The sequence below is a fragment of the Argiope bruennichi genome, chromosome 2 (assembly GCF_947563725.1).
Source record: "Argiope bruennichi chromosome 2, qqArgBrue1.1, whole genome shotgun sequence".
NCBI classification, from domain to species: Eukaryota; Metazoa; Arthropoda; class Arachnida; order Araneae; family Araneidae; genus Argiope; species Argiope bruennichi.
This window is the reverse complement of record NC_079152.1, coordinates 121245289-121262815: the sequence shown is the minus strand read 5'-3', so window position 1 is coordinate 121262815 and position 17527 is coordinate 121245289. Positions and strand designations below refer to the sequence as shown.

The following is a 17527-nucleotide window of genomic DNA, read 5'->3' as shown; positions in this document are numbered from 1 at the left end:
GGAAATTTACAGAGTGAAAGTGGGGAAGTTTACGAGAAAATCTAAGGAAGAATATTTTCGTAGATTCTATTGTATTCTAAAATACTTTTGTTACTGGTGAACATGTAAGGTAGAAGAAAGCTCAGTTTTTTTCCTAAGAATAAAAAGGCTATATAAAAAAATTGAAATTTCTAAAAAAAAAAAGATTACAGTTATTTATAGACATAAATTGTACGTAGATTCTTGAGATACACGAAAACTGTTTTAATGTAATATAAATAATAATAATAGCAATTTATTTACAGAGAATGATGAAAAAATTGAACTGAAATAAAAATATTTTTAACGAATAATAAAGTTCTAAGTAACAAACAATAAAATTAAGAGCTCTATACGATTTATTTTTGTTATGCAAGTGAACTGAAACGTCGCCAGCTGTGTAACAGAAACTCCTTTTCGGATTATAAATAGGAAAAAAAGTTAAAGCACAACTAATAAATTAATGATGCAATTGTTTTGGCTCAAATATCAATAACATCCCCAAATATTAGTTAAGATTGAACTGCCTTAGTGCTGCATGACTTATAATTTAATGTTATTAGCCTTTTTAAGCGAAAATTATTTGCTATTGCACATTTGAAATTAAACCCTCATTATTGTGTCAAGTTAAACAGACCAAAATTTAAATATTTTGGGTTAATGTTCTCAGTAAAGAAACTTTGCATTTGAGCAGAATACAGTTCAGTTTTTATGAAAATCTTTTTTTACAGGTTTTAGAAGCGTAAAAACATATTATAATCACTGATGATGCGATCGTTTGCAGTTTTATATGCGCTGCCAACGTGTGCTGTCAGTTATTAAAAGATCCTAACAAAAATATTTTGCACATTAACCTATATTTGAATTTTTGTAACCAATTTGGCTCTAGCGCCGATAAAATACAAAAAAGCCATTATCCAATCCTACAAACTTTTATAGAGTTATCTCGAGTAAAATTTTCTGTGACATAGAGAAATAAATTTGATTAAAAACAACTTTTTAAAACATATTTTTATTGGTGTACTAAAGGGCGGAATTTTTTAAAATTCTTTTCTTTTGACTTTCGAACTAATTTCTCAAATCCATTATTAAGTGAAACTCTTGTTACGGTAAAAGATTTTAATTTGATTGTTAGATTAATTGATAATTAAGGTCTTAAAATATCTATATTGTTTATCGAAAAAATACTAGCATGCAAAATTTGCAAATAAAAATACAAATATCAAGTCAGAAAGTCAGTAAAAAATCAATGATAAAACTCCATCTTCACAAAATTAGTCAAATTAAATAAAAATATTTAAAAATAAAAATAATAATTTGTTTGCATTTTAGATCGGCTATGTTATTGCAAGTGTAAATAGTTTTCTCACTATTTTAAATCTCATTTTAATTTGAAATTCTTAAGCAAGTAGACATTTAAAACTTTCATTTTAAAATTCGATGTTTTACCTTCTTATCATAATATCCTGCTTAAACTTCTCTCACTCTAGTTTTGTCGATTCTGATTCAAAAACAATTATCAAAAAAATCGATTCAGTGTAATAAAAGCAGAAACTGAAAAAAAAAATTGAAAAGTTTCGAATGTAAGGGATTGTTTTCATTCCGTAGTTTGGTATGAGCTCAGCTTGACATCATTATAAATTAAAATAATTGAAACGAAAAAATTTTTTTTTAAATTCATTCTGAAATTTTGTTATATTGTTAGATTGAGATATTAAATAATTAATTCAATTTTAGAACGCGATTTCTGAAAGCAGACATTCCAAAATTAGAAAAAAGGAAAGAAAGCTTTTAACTTATATTCATAGCATAAAAATGAAAAAATTTGATTCAGCAGACTTCAAACGACCACATTTCAAAAACAATATATGTAGCTTTTATTTGTAAATATATCAGTTAATAGTCGTTTTATGATTTAAAAAATAATTAAATGTGTTGAAATTTATTTCGATGGGATCTGTTTTAAACCTAGCTCAAAACAAATTGCGAAAGGCTATCGTTCAAAAATTATAGTTGTCTTTTAATAAATGACAGAATAAATTATTTAAACTCTATTTTGGAAACGTATCAGACGTAGTTCAACACATGAATGACTTCGCGTGAATAGAGTTCATAATTAATTGAGGAGGTTCAGTGCACTCAAAGATGATAATTGGGATAATATCAGACACGCACTTGCAAAATTTGTTTCTAGACATTTATGCAATTTATTCTTGCATGTCCTATGTAACTGTCTATCAGACGGTAATTGGAGAATTTGCTTTTTAAAAATTTTGAAACTGTCTGCGTGTAGGGGAAATACTAACTCATCTGCATACTATTTATATTTAAAAAGTAACTTATGTTTTCATAACGAAACCTATTACAAAAAAAGTATCTATTTTTCTTTAGGAATAATAAATTTAAGGATTTGATAATGATATGCTGGAAATATTATACTATTCCGAAGAAAATAAACTTTTTTCTTGAACTTTGCTTTTTTTCCCTCCCTTTCAATTAATTTAATCTGACATTCAACAATTTGATATTCAAGGTAAAAAAAAAAAAAACCTGTATTATGAAAACTAGTTTTTTCTGAATTAATCTTTAAACTGGTTCATAATAAATTTAATTAATCTAGCTGTGTTTTTGAAATCAACTAATAAACTCCCAATGATTCTGAATTTTGGCTCCTAAACCTATTCTGTCTCTGTTTATCAACAAAAAAAGGAATTTTTTAAAAATTTTAAAATCTAAATAAAAAATATAAAATATAAGTAAATAAATAAAAAATATTAAATGATTATATAATTAATCATTAAAAATATTTTTTATCATTAAACAAAAAAAGATATTCATTATATCGTAAAAAATTTATCTTTCAACATTACTTATTTTACATATCTACATCATTAAACAAAAAAAAATCTCAAATTATTAAAAACGTCATTAAACAGAAAAAGTAATAAAATTATCATTTTAAAAGAGCAGCCATTGCTAAAAACGAAACTGGCTTGCAAATCGTTTGCAAGTGATTGAGCAAGTTCACTTTGCACTTGATGTTTTTATGAAAACAAGAATTTTGCATAGTGTTTTCGTTTGGCATGACGAATTAAAATTCAGAGCTGCATCAAAATTTTTCAGGTTTGGGTACATATTTTTTTCTTGGACTCATTTTTTTTCTTTATTTAATAAACAAAATTTTACAAGTCGAACTGGATTGTTCAATATTAATTATTATCAGATAAACTTCTCATTCGCAGGATAAATCTTTAAATATTTTATTTCACTCAAACAACAAAAAAAAAAAAATCTTTCTTAAAATTGCGACTCGAAAAAGATTAAATCAGCAGAAACTCATTATTCGTGTTCGATTTCCTCTCAAATAACAAAATATTCGATTCATTTCATTTACTGTATTAATTAGAATTTCAGTCGTAAATTGTCATTTCTGTTCTGACCGTGTCGCACGAACATAAGAACTCATTTCATTTTGAATTCATTGCCACTTTAAAATGCATTTTTTTCTGATTAACAGAATCATTTTTCCATTATCGAATGACGCACGTGTCTGATTAAGCAGTGAATCTAGTTCCTCATTTATTTTACCGGCGCTTTCATTCGAAAAGTTAAATTTATCTTATTCTTTTGTCTCATCGGAGTTATTGTTCTTTCTCGGAATTAAATCAATTTAGAGATAGCCAGATAATTTACAGTTTAATAGTGACAGTAATTTACAGTTGAATTGGCAAGTAATTTTGTCATAAAGAACCGTTTCTCAAATACACATTTAGAGATGCAGCCGTTTTCCTGAGACATTACAAAAAAATTGAAATATTGCATTTTTTTTAAAAATTAATCATTGTATTTTAGCTAATCCGGCTTTATTTGTGTTTAATTTGACATGTCAAACTACAAACGTTTAATTATAGTTAACGGTATCTAATCTAAAAATCATAAAATGATTATTGATTCGCAATTAAATAAATGCCTCCAATTTGTGGATCTATATTCAACCAGCGGAAATGAGTGGAAAAAAAAATTAAATTGTTCCGAACTTTAAAAAAAAGAAAGAAGTGCACGTATTATATGGTGCGAGTTAAAATTTCTTCATCAATTCTTGTAAAATTTAAATATCATAAAAAAATTCCGTATTGGGTCGAATAAAGTGTCACAAAAAGTATAAAAAATTACATTTTAAATATGCTTTTAAAAAAAGATGCTAAATCTGATGAATTTTCTAACTGAAAGTGTCAGTGACTTTATTTGTTACCAATTCAAAAATAACATTTCGTGTGTCGTTCGTATAGATTGCAAGTAAGAATCCTCGTTCTTAGTTAATAAAAAATATGTAATTAACTATGCCTCTGCAATATATTATCTTCTAAAAAAATAATATAGAAAAAAGAAAGACATTTTGAGGCAAAGAAAATGAAATTTATTAGAATCATAGAAATATAGTAACAGTTCAGTTATACGATCACTATGTTTATCTGTTCTGTCTCCGTCTCTGTCTCGTCTGATTTTTGTACTGTTTTTCCTATTGCAGCATCTAAAAGAAATTTAATTCTGATGTCCAATTACTACTGGAAGATGAGCGCTTATCTATATACAGTGGTCACTTACGTAAACATATCACTATAGTACGCGCGCAGTTGATCTTTGTTCGGCCGCCTATGATACATGTAGTGATAATTTTGAGCTCTTACTACGTAAATACTGTATCATCGCAGCTCAGTTTTTTTTATAAAAAAATATTTGCCTTATACGATATTAAAAAATTTTTGCCTTATACGATACGATGATATACTATTTCTATTTCATATTCATGTACGAAAATTATGGGTCACAATGATGCGCTTCTTTGGTCAATTTATTGTATATTTTCTGGATATAAGGACTTCGTGCAACGGTAACAACAATGGGAATATTCTAATAACTGTTTTGTGACAAATCAAAAATGAACATTACAATTTTTTTATTTACCTCTTTTGAATCCTCTTTTAAAATTTTCATTCAAAATTTTCAATAAAAAATCTTTTTTAATTATCGTGTTTTTAGATTGATTCTGTAAATTATGAAGTGTAAAAATCATTATGCAAGATCGCAAGTTAGTTGAAGACAAGCCTCAAATTTTTTCATATACGATGTTTTAAACAAGAGATTTAAACTCTTCTTTCTTTCAGTTTAATTATCTAGAATTTTTATGATTCCGGACCATTATTATTTTGAGAAAGAATTATAACGAAAATCTGCATAAAAACTGTAAACATCATAGAAAGAGAGCATCAAATTAATTGTCAAACTTTGGATAACTTCAAAAATTGGAGATATTTTTAATTACGATTGCGATATTGAGAAATTGCTGATTCGGTGTTTTAAAGGCATTCGCATAGCTCCCTAGTTAAAGGCAACCAGAGTGAATAGCGAAAATTATTGTAGGTTTTCCTTGAAACGCAGGGAAAAATGCAAATACATCTGATTTAGTTCACGTGCATATCAAAAATAAATCGTGCAAAACTTTTAACTTTATTATTTTTTCCTTAGAATTTTATTATTAATTAAAAATATTCTTATTTCAATTTTTTTCTTCACAGTTTGTCTGTATATAAATTGACATTATTATTAGTTATATTTAATGAATATATGAAATTATATGTTCATCTGTTTCTGTGTATTATTTGAAACTTTTTATTTATTTATTTATTTTTGAAGCATGTGACCAAATCTCAAATTCGATAGCTCGAATTATTGCAATTCGTATTTTTTCGAAATTTAACTCTTTTATGTAGAATTAATTTTAATAGTTAATTTAGTGCATTCTAAAAAACAATAATTAATTTTTTCAACCAAATATTCGATTTTTTTTATCTAATTATTTTTTTCTATAATGATTCAAAAATTGCTTGTTGGTAATATATATATTATTTGACTTCATTTTAAAGCAATGTTTACTTTCATTATATTTCAATAACAATTTTTTAAATTAAATTATTTTTAGATTAAATAAGAATAACAAATGTATCTTCATGATAATGTACAAAAACAATTTTCGTCTATAGTTTTTTTTTTTTTTTTTTTTTTTCCGATGCTACGGAAAATATCTTCTTCCTCTTATGCATATTTCAATTTTATCATGTCACGTGTTTGATAATAATTTGACTATTTTTAAATCAATTTCAGAAATATTGCGCTTGTTTGAACTACGAAGGAGTTGCAAAAGGCGAGTGGGTTGCCGATTATTGCGAAATCGACAAAAAAGGATATATCTGTCAACGACCTACAGGTAGCGTCACGTTTTACTCAAAACTATTTTTGTGGTCATAAAATATTCTTGGTTTGATAACATTAAATTTCAAATTCGTTTTATCTAAAAGCCAATACAGTTTTACAATTATTTAATTCTGAAAGAAAGAAAGGAAAAGTTTCCACCTGGTATTTTAATTATCTCTATCGAAATTTTATTTCTTCTTCTTTTCCATGGACCTTTAACCTGAAATTGCTTAGCATTGACACTTGAAAATTTTTTTTCATTTATATTTTAGTAACATGTACGTGATAAAAAATTAGACTGACAACTTTATTATCTCTTATCGTTACTTAATATGATTTTTTATAACATTAAATGAGACAATTTCCTAATAATTCTAGTGATCTCTATTTATTTATTAAAACGCTTTTTTACATTTGAAACTAAACTCAATGTTGTGAACTCGCGTGGTTGAATGCATTAAGGCATGGAGCACATGTAATCTGATTTTATGACATCCTTCTCATGTTATCTAACTACATTTCGTTTGACGCTATGATGCGATATAATATTATAAGTAGCAAATATAATATGGGTAATGGATTTCAAAAATTAATTAATTAGAGAGATGCACTTGATGCACATCACGTGAGTACTGAGGGATTTCGTTATTTATGTAAATAAAACGAAAGTGCTTAAATTTTTGTTACCAATAGAAATTCAAACTAGTGATTAATTTTTCGTCACATTTCGTTCGCAACTGATATGAAGAATGAGAAAGATGTTAGTGGACGTTTAGTGAACAATTAATTAAATGATAATGTCTTGTTGATTAAAAACCTTGTTTTCTTTGCGCATGCGCAATATTGCATAATAAAACAACATGACGGTGTCCAAGATATTTTTAATAAACTACATTTAAAGTAGCCAGAAAATGAGAGAAATGTTGTTGTTGTCTTGTCCAGTAGTGCAATAGGATTAGATCTGTCCAAAAGTATCTAAAACGGCTTTGGCCACAGTAGAAGTAAGAGAAATAAACATTTAAATAAAATTTACTTTAGCTTAATATTTTTTTTTATTTGAAAATTGTTTTGAGGCTTCCTACAAATTAAAAAAATGAGTTCAAAAGTTGATTATTTGTTTTTTTAACAGTTTATGGATATTAAAACTCCCTGCTCAAAACCAGGGCTTTCTCATTCCATGTAGCACTGAAGTTCCAAACGATATTTAAACTATCATTCATAAAGTTAAACTAAATTTTATATTATTATTTAAAAATTATCAATGACTTACTGAAAAAAATGATTTTTTAAAAACTTTTGGAAAATTGTTTGATACAGTTTATAATTTTGCTACAATCACTGCTTTTTAAATTATTAGATTTGACTCACTTCTAATTGGAAAAATATTTTAAATGGCGTAAATAAACAAGATATCAAATAAATTAAACCAAATCTGTCAGAACGTTAATTTTTAATTAAAAAAAAGACGAACTGTGTCTCATTTAAGAATCCCAGTACTTACATTTTTGCTACCGATATATTCGTTCTTAGTTTTTCTTACTAATTTTTGTAGCAATTACCTTATTAATTAAAATGGGTTGTTGTGGGTTAGGCAACATATTTCCTTTATCTGTCGTCAATGACAATTGAAGTTGACAGTAAAATGAAAACTGCGGAGTGTATCTCAGCGTCCACATAAAAAAAGAATCATCACAAACATGTGATATATTTAAAGTAGCAAATTTTTTTTAAATATTCTGTAATAGGAAATTCCGTAGAGAAAATTCATTTAATTGAATTCTAAGATACGTAGAGACACACATTATGTCATATTACTATGATTCATCAATCGTAACTCCCTTATAAAATAATTTTGAATTGTTACTGACTTCAGTTTTTTTTTAAATATTTTCTCTGGACATTTAATGAAGTTCCACTTGTTTTTATTGTTGTAGTTTTTTGAGCCATCTTTTCTTATTTTCTTATACGAATTTAATGCCCAATTTTACTGGGAATAGATTGATACTCTTTTTCATTCATATATATTTACTTTAATAAACTCTATCACACCTTACCTGCAAAAAAACCCTAGAAAGAAGCGTACAATCTTTTCTTGCGACCGTCTAATGCTTTGAAGGAGTTCTAGTGATAGACATACATATATTTTCTGTATTATAGTATTCTGATGATGATTAGGTGTGTGCCAAAAGTGGTGTTTTATTGATAAAGAGCTCATCTATACTTATAATAAAGCTCAATGTGTGTGTGTGTGTGTGTGTGTGTGTGTGTGTGTGTGTGTGTGTGTGTGTGTGTGTGTGTGTGTGTGTGTGTGTGTGTTGGCGCTTTACAAACCAGACCGTTCGACCCACAGCTACTTAGAATTTCAATTAATTAAAAATTAAGCGAAATTTTGACTAAAGTTTTTCCTTTATAACTTCTGAAAATATTACAGTATAAAATTGATTTTTTCATCATATTGAAGATAAAAAAATTATCTTTTTAAGGACACTAATGTTTTAGCCAACAAATTAAATTTCTATCTCAAATGAATTTTTAAAAAAATAAGTTAATCATATTTTTTATCAACTTATTTCGTACAAAATAAAAATAAAATTTAACTTGCCCGAGCACGTTACGCGGCATGGGAAAAAATTATCTAATTATTAGCTTTTATCAACGTGTTGCCATTGTAATGACAAAAGCTCAAATTAAAAAATAAATCAACTGTTATTGCAAATTAAATATATTTTTTTGGCTGGCTGGGATAGCCTGGTTGGTAGAGCGTCGGATTCGTGTCCCTTAGGTTGCGAGTTCGAACCCCACCGGCCGTGCGTGCTTGGTGGCTGATGCGCGTTAAATCTGTCGTGGCCATAAAGTCCTTCATGTCGAGAGTAATGCCACTGGGGGTACTGGATCAGGGGTGATCGTTCTCTGATTCAGGTCTAAATTACGATCTGTGGTTGAGTGAATGAAATGCGTGAATGAAGTCCGCCCCGTAAAAAGGGTTGTGACGTGTGTGCAGCTAAGGCGTTCTCTTGGCCCTAGATGGCGCTACTATAGAAACAAGAGGCGCTCCCCCCTCAGGCTTAAATCGGCTGTCTTCGAACAGCGGGCTTGTTCATGGCAAGTGCCATAAGAAACAACAACAACAAACATATATTGTGATGTAATTTTCAGCACGTGTCTGTATGAAATGAAATAAATATGAAATACGATATTTTATAAAAAGTATATGCAAAGAAAAGATTTCCATGATCTTTTACAATATTTATATTATTAATTTAATAAATAAATTAAATATGGTTTAAGATATATTTTTTTCAATTCATGGCTCAACGGCTAAATTGTAAACTTCTAATAATAGGAGTATATTTAGTAAAATGGTCTGAATGAAGTAAATAATTAAATTATATATAACTTGAAACTATAAATACTCTAATAATTGTTTAATCTTTATCTATATCCTCTGCTCTGTGAATCATATTTAACAAAATATTCTTGAGACACCAATATTATAAATAAAAGGTGTTTCACTCCTATAAACTAAATCAACCTCTAAAACTGACTGATTTATGAATATTTGAATTTCACTATTCAATAAAAACGGGAGATTTTAGATTATTTCAACGACCTCTCAAGGAATTCAGTCATCTCCTATGATTTCTCAAGAGTGAGTTGGCATAGATTATGAAAATGTTGATTGTTCTAAAATTGCAATATATTGCTTTATAAATTTGTCAAATTTGATCACAGAAGATAGAAACGTTTATTTACTTATTTAGAAGTTGGAGTATCAAGAATAGTTTGCAGAATAAGAATCTATAAAACCAAAGGACTGTCTAAAATTTAAACTTCATAATTTTTTGAAGTATATTTATAAATCGAAAAAATATAATATTGTTATTGGCAACATTTATATACTTTCAAAAATAAAGCTAAAAATTAATTTTACGAACAATTCATGAAATTTTTGTTGAATAATTCTTTGAGATATTAAAAATTATGAAAATTATTCTGTAATCCACATAAGACTTCAGTGCCTTAACGACTCTGCTTTCAGTTCTCATATTTTTTAAAAAAAGACATGCTTAGATTCCGTAAAAAAGTTTTTATATAAATTGCAATTTCATCATTTCCACTTTAATTTAAAATAGAATTTTACGAGCGCTGATATAAAATTAGAGAGAGATGGGTAATATAAAATTTGAGAGAGATGGGTAATACAATGAACAGAACGGGTTAAGTCTTAAATAATAATATAAGTGAATTATATGACTATCAAAATTTGAAGCTTAAAAATATTTTGCTGAAAAACCTATTATGAGACAAAGTTATATAAAATATTAATTGAACCTTTTGGCTGGCATTAATACTGACGAACCGGTTGGTTTAAGCGGCTAGTAAAAAATAAAATATATACATATAATTTAGTAGCTTCAAAGGACTAGCCACTTAAAAAAACTTTTTATATATTAGCTGCAAAGAAAGCTAAAGACAGCATCCCAAAAATAAATACAAATAAAATAAATGAATGGAGCAATGAATAAATAAAGGAGCAGACATAAAAGGAAAACGTGGAGGTTTGAAAGACTCGGGTGGTTGAACTTAAAAATTTTGCTTTTATAAATTATCGCTCCGACGATGACAGAATCAAGCATATGATATTATATACATATGAGTTATACTATTTATAGTATAGTATGTATTATAGTAAAGACTAGTCTGTACAAACTATACCGAAAAGGGCAAAAAAGCATGAAAGGAAAAGCAAACCGCATATAGTTTCCCACCGTAAAAATCTTGAGTTATTAAATTCTTTGCTTTTGGATAAATGACATGTTTTACCTCACCGTTTGGCGCATATACGAATGAATTTTTTGGAGTTTCTATTCTAGAATATGAAACATATGCATGGTTTTGGGATAAGTTTTAAACTTGGTGATTTTGAGCTTTGATACTGTAACCTGAAAGATTAAAAGGAAAGAAAATGGGATATCACTAAGATAAAGAGACAAGAAATCTTTAGTTAAAAAAAATGCAATGCTAAATATATTGCTATGCTTCAAAAAAATGTAACAACGAATCTAATGCTATAAATTTTAAAACAATGAAAAAAAACTGATAAACCCATCAAGTAAATCGAAATCTCATCAAAGCAAATCATTAAAAATGCATTTGATACAAAACTGGCCGCATTAAGATTTTGAAAGTATTAAAATTTGAAATAAATTTGAATTTATTAATAAAAGAAATTGCAATTTTGCAAAGTAATGTTTAAGGAGAACTTACTGTTCGTACATAGTGAAAGATGCTTATTCTGCTAAATAAAAGTGGAAATTTCTAAGAAAGAAATTTTAAAAGTGACAAAAGTGCACGATTGGTAAAACAATTAAATAGCTTTAATATGAAAATTATAAAAGGCATTCTTAAAACTTATGTTTGACTAAAATGGATTTTCTAAACAGCGAAGAAATAGTTGCATGAAAATGGGAGTCACTCAAAAACTCATTATTATTTCTCGTATACGTATATAGAGAAAGGACATTAATCGTCAAAAAATTCGAAGTCGAGATTTTGACGAATCTCTACTTTTAGACCTCCCTGTATCCAAAAACACATTTGTGAAAAATGTCCGTCTGTCTACTTGTTTGTGACAAAGATAATTCAAAAACACTTTGGGATAGATAGCTGAAATTTTATAAACGATCTTTACACCAAATTTTCAAATTTCTCAAAATTTTGAATAAAATCTGCTGAGAGAATTTCCGTCTGTCTGTCTGTTCAAATATAAGTTAACACGATAACTACAACGCGGAAAGAGTAGATAGATAATATTCGGTACACATATTTAACATATATAGTGTAGACACTTGCAAAATTTTAAGCCAAAACCAATAAAAGGTTGACTGTCTGTCTGTCTGTGCTTTCAAAAACATGTAAATGCGAGAATTAAAAAACCCAATGACTTAAATTCATCAAATTTAGTATGGGAGTTTTTGATTATAAGTGCAGTTTTGTGTCAAATCTTTGTTTCAATACTTTCTCTATATTTCGCTTTCATGAAAGTAAATATATCTAAATACATAAATACTAAATACATAAAAAATAAATAATATCTAAATACATAAAATCTAAAATAAATAATATCTGAATACATAAAATCTAAAATTTAAAAAAAAAACTAATACATAAAACGCATTAAAAAAACTGTCCCTTTAATTTTAAAAATATGTATTTCATTAAATGAAAAAATATAATTGACTGAAATATAAATATAGCCTTTTTATTCATTAGCTAAAACTATTTCCTTCATTATAATTCACTAAAATATAAATATAACCTATTTCTCATTAACTAAAACTAAAAAAAGCTTTTTCTTTTATTCTAAAAATATATCCCTCTTTAAATGATAAAAGTATATACTTTATTAAGTTAAAAATACGTCCCTTTTTATTCAAAAGCATTACAGCTGCATTGATCTTCTCAATTTAAAGGAAACAAATTTTATAGTTTCATTTTTAAGGTAGTTTTGCTTATATATTTAATTTGTTTTTCTGTCAAGCGAGAGAAATAGAGTAATTCAGGAACGAGTTCTTCGTAAAACGAGTGGCTATTTTAAGAATGGACATGGGCGTGTCTTTCCGATTTGTTTGACTGAAATGTAATCTGCATCTTTCTTTATTCTTAAAATAGATGAAATGTGACAATATTTCTCTACGTCAGTCCTTATTATTCTCTAACAATAGGAAGAATATTTTAAAAATTCAGGCGGAATATTTCCATTTTATTGTATAATTCTGCTTGGGCGATTTTTTTTTATTATAATTGCACAAAATAAAATATTTAGAATATGTTTGCATTCAATAGTAAAATGGTGAAAAAAGGCGTAATCTTTAAGATCATTAACCATGGAATGGAAATGTCACTTTTGTTATTTTTTCAGGGGAAACGAAAAGATAATTTGTAAAAGAAATCTATACTAAACTATTTCATCTATCCTACTATTATATTAATATGCTAAAGTATTTTATAAACCTAAAATTTTTTTAACTTATTAAAATATTTTATACACCATTTAGGTAAATATTATTATTTTTAAATTAAATTATAGTTAATTATCTGAAAGCTAGTGTAGAAAAAGTAAGCTCACAAACTAATAGTCAATTGATTTTTTTTTCAATCAATACGTTGGCAATAATTTTGCATTTTGCCTGTAATATATTGAACCTTTTCCTTTAGTTGAATTTGACTTTAGGGAGACTGGACATTAGATTCGAATTGTTTTTGTATACTACCTGTTTGACTGGAATAAAGTAATGTGGACAACGCCTGCCTATCAATTGATTCAAGGCTTAGTTAGAAAGAGATAGCATAATTAGAAATAGGAAGTTTTCCCTTCCCAAGCAATGATTGATGTCATATGTAATATCGGGTGGAGTAATTTAATATTACGCTCCAATTCAGGATTAGCTCTAAAAGCAATTGTTTTTGTTGTTGCTGCTGAAAATGTTTTTTCATGTCAATTATTTTTATTTTATTGACGTAAATCTGATGCATCAAATATACGGTGCTCACAAATAAATGTGACTCTTCAATTCTTGCAGCATTATTCCGCGCGATAAAACGTTGAATTTTTTTGAGTATAGAAGGCCCCGAAACTGTGAGTCGCGATTCATTAGTGAATTGTGAATCTTTTACTGGTGAATCGTGGTAAACTCTTGATTTTAATGCATTTCCCCACAATTTGAAAAATTACCGTGGATTTAAAATCTTGCATTAAACCACATGGTTGCAACACGGCAAAAAACAGCATATTACGCAAATAACTCATGTAAGTTTTAAAGTGGGCTTATCCAGTTATAAGATTTTAGTAAGTCACGCATGCGCAGAAGAAAGATTGCGCATGCGCTGAAAGAGCGGATAGTAGCAAGTTCTTATTTCGCTTGGACAAGCACTTCCTTCTGTTCAGTTTCTGTGCATGCGTAGTTATACTGGATGGATTATGGCTGGCGGAGTGCAAACCCTACATTAGGGCTTAATTGATACTCGGTTTTGCTTATTAGGGCAGGTTTATACTGATAATTGATTGTGCCTGATATTGCCGGTAGCCGATTCTTTTCCGTCGGAACGAAACTGGATATTTGGTGTGTATTGGTTCGCTGCATTTGAGCGAGTGACTAGTTTTGGAAGTGATTGACGGGTGGGTGAGAAGAGGAAAAGGAGAGCTTTGTTCATATAGTTAATGCAGGTGCAGGCGAGAATTTTACAATGGCATGTGCACCTTTAAATGCGCCTGGGGTTGAAATATATTGCATATAGTTAAAAAAACATGCATACTAATAGTTTCGACTAGACAGAGCCTAAACTAAGCGATATCGATCTAACACTTTGCATCAGATTGATATAATATTATCCGATCGAAAATGAATGAGTTTTAATTGAATCCAGAAGCTGTTACTCAACAATTTAATCTGTATCAGTTTAATGTATCTGATACTTTTGCTTATCTAGTATAAAACATCAGATTTATACAATATCAGCCAACCTTAGTCAGCTTAGACCTCTCTCGCTTAGTCAGAAAATCCTTTTGCTATGAACATTCAGTTCATTTTTCACATGCATTAATTTCGAAGAAGCAGTTCGTTGTCATTTATGTCAACATTTATTAAATTTTAATAACAGAAGGTTTTTTCTTCTTTTTCTTAAAAGACTTTTTTTTTAGAATAAAATTTCTTTCAGAAAGGACATGTACTTTTTCTTTCACTGGATCAAAGATGAAAAATTCAGCTTCTGAAAAGTAGTTCACAATATTCAAAAATTTAGGAAACAAATATCTAGAATAAAACGATGAGACACTGAGTGAAATAGATACGATAAAACAAGAAAGTCCAACGGATTTCGACAACAGGATAAACGCGCAGTAATTTTATACTAGTCGGCAGAAAGGGTTAAAGTACAGATTGTCTTTGTATTGAGTGAAATCACAAAATGTAGTTTTTTGAAGACGAGCTGAGATGTTATATAAAGATAGTAATTGATCTGTTCATAGCTTTCATTTTTCATATTTCATGAAAATTTTTTCATTTTATTTCAAATGTCGATCGTACAAACATTTTTCGCTGGCAAAATGTACTGATCCTATTTGAAAAACTCCATGAGCCTACACTAACCATTTTGTTTGCCATGGTTTTGTAATATCTTGTTATTCTCAATGGCATATTATTTAATTCTAGATTTCTGCTGACATAGAGAAATTTAAAAGCGCTGCTGAAATTTGATAAGTTTTAAACTGAAGTGTTATTTAAATGTGCATTGATAAAAAAACTCATTTGATGTAAAAAAAGAATTGATTTGAAAGTGTTTTTTTATTTAAAAAATATTATAAGATTGAATTGACTTATTTTGATTTATTGGTCTAAATTGACTTATTTGACTAAATTGACTTATTTGACTAAAAAAATGAATAAGAATGAAGAAATAAAGTATTTTTATTTATTGCGAGAAAAAAATAGAAGTAATAACAGTAAAAGAAAATGTTATTTATTTTCTTAATTTGAAATCAAGAGTAGAATTAAATTATTTACGAAATTTAAAATTTTCATATTTGGTAATTAAAGCAAAATAGGGAACTATATCTAACTTTAAATTAGTGCATACAAAGGTCCCTTAATTAAAGCAAATAATGAAAATTGATAAAGCAAAAACTTTCATTGTGAGCTTGTTTAAATTGGGTTGCATAAAGAATGCTTTGAGGAAATATAACTAAATTAAATTGTTCTTCAATAGTTTTTCATTTATTAAAAAAAAAAAAGAATTTGATGACAGACTTTCCAAGAAAAGTAAGAACTTTTGATGAATTATTTTGCAACTATTTTTGTTGATAAAGCAATTTATATGTGGAAGAATGTGAACTTGGGAAAAAAATTAGTTACATCAAAAAAAGCCGAAAGGAAAGGGAAGAAATTAAGAAAATAAGGAGCGAGTTTGATAAACGTGAATCAATTCTAATTTAAAGTATTGCCGATTTCTTACATACTATATATACACACATATATATAACTACTTTTTAATTTAAAAAAATGGATTTTAAAGTTGAGATAAAAAAATAACGAAAAACGGGATACAAATACAAAACACGGAAACCAACACATATAATAGGGATTTATTATTATAGCAGCACATTATCCAAAATAGCTTCATAACTTATAAACAAGTCTTTGTTCTTAAATGGTTTTTAGTTGAATAAAAATTGAAAATTTTTTTAAACAAAATTGTAGAAAGAAAATAAAGCCTTTATTAACCTTTTGACTATAAATATTATATTTAAGAGATTTTAAGCGAAAAAAAAGAAACATTTGATGGATTTAATCGCTAATTTGAAATAAACGAAACTCATTTCTACTGATACAAATGAAATTAATTTCTGATCTGAAATATGAAATCCTTTTCTATGATCACTGTTTTATGTATTTATAGACACAATTTTACCTCCCTAGATCCTGAAATCCCTGTCCCACCACCGAAGCCTTCTAAATGCGGTGAGGGTTTTGTGGGCTATAGAAACTCATGTTACAAATTCATCTCAGAACCTGAAAATCATCAAAATGCAGACAAAACTTGTCAGAATCTTGGAGGTCACTTGGTATCAATTGTTGACAGTTTTGAACAATCCTTCTTGTTTAATTTCGTCGAGAAGAAGTTTAAAGCAGTATGGAATGGGTTGAAAACTACTCAGGTTTGTATTTAAATTTCTAGTTAATGGAATTCAAACATTTTCTAGCCTTTTTTTTTTTTTTTTTGATATTTTGACTCCTATATTTTTATTTAGGGCACCAGATATTTGAGCTGGACTGATAAACAACCATTGTATTATTCAAACTGGGCGGACAATCAACCTCAGTTGACACAGGAACAGGAATTATGTGTATCAATGGATGTAACAGACGATTTGAAATGGAATGCCACATCCTGCTCAAGAAATCTGCCTTTTGTTTGCGAAATAACAAACGGTACGAACATTATTAGATTTTTTTTAAAAAAAATGCTGTATGAATACTTATTTGAAAATGTTTAATACTTTGTATCATAAGGAAAAGATTTTGCTCTCTCTTCTGTAAGAAATAATGTTGAAATTTAAAAAATAATAAAATACGTGCATTATTCGTACTTAGGAAAATTATCCACAAAATGTAATGGCATGTTGATAGATTAAATAAAAATAAGCCGCAGCAATACGTCAATAATATACATTGCCTTTTCTAATTACATGAAAATCATC

At 27.9% G+C, this 17527-nt stretch overlaps 1 protein-coding gene across 1 annotated transcript in view; it reads left to right on the top strand.

The window, feature by feature from the left end:
• LOC129959246 (macrophage mannose receptor 1-like) overlaps positions 1-17527 on the top strand; it is a 63347-nt gene that overhangs the window by 25881 nt on the left and 19939 nt on the right. Inside the window, exons 7-9 of the mRNA XM_056072071.1 lie at positions 6181-6283; positions 16746-16984; positions 17078-17258. Coding sequence (XP_055928046.1) covers positions 6181-6283; positions 16746-16984; positions 17078-17258 — 523 coding nt within the window. The remainder of the gene's footprint in view (positions 1-6180; positions 6284-16745; positions 16985-17077; positions 17259-17527) is intronic.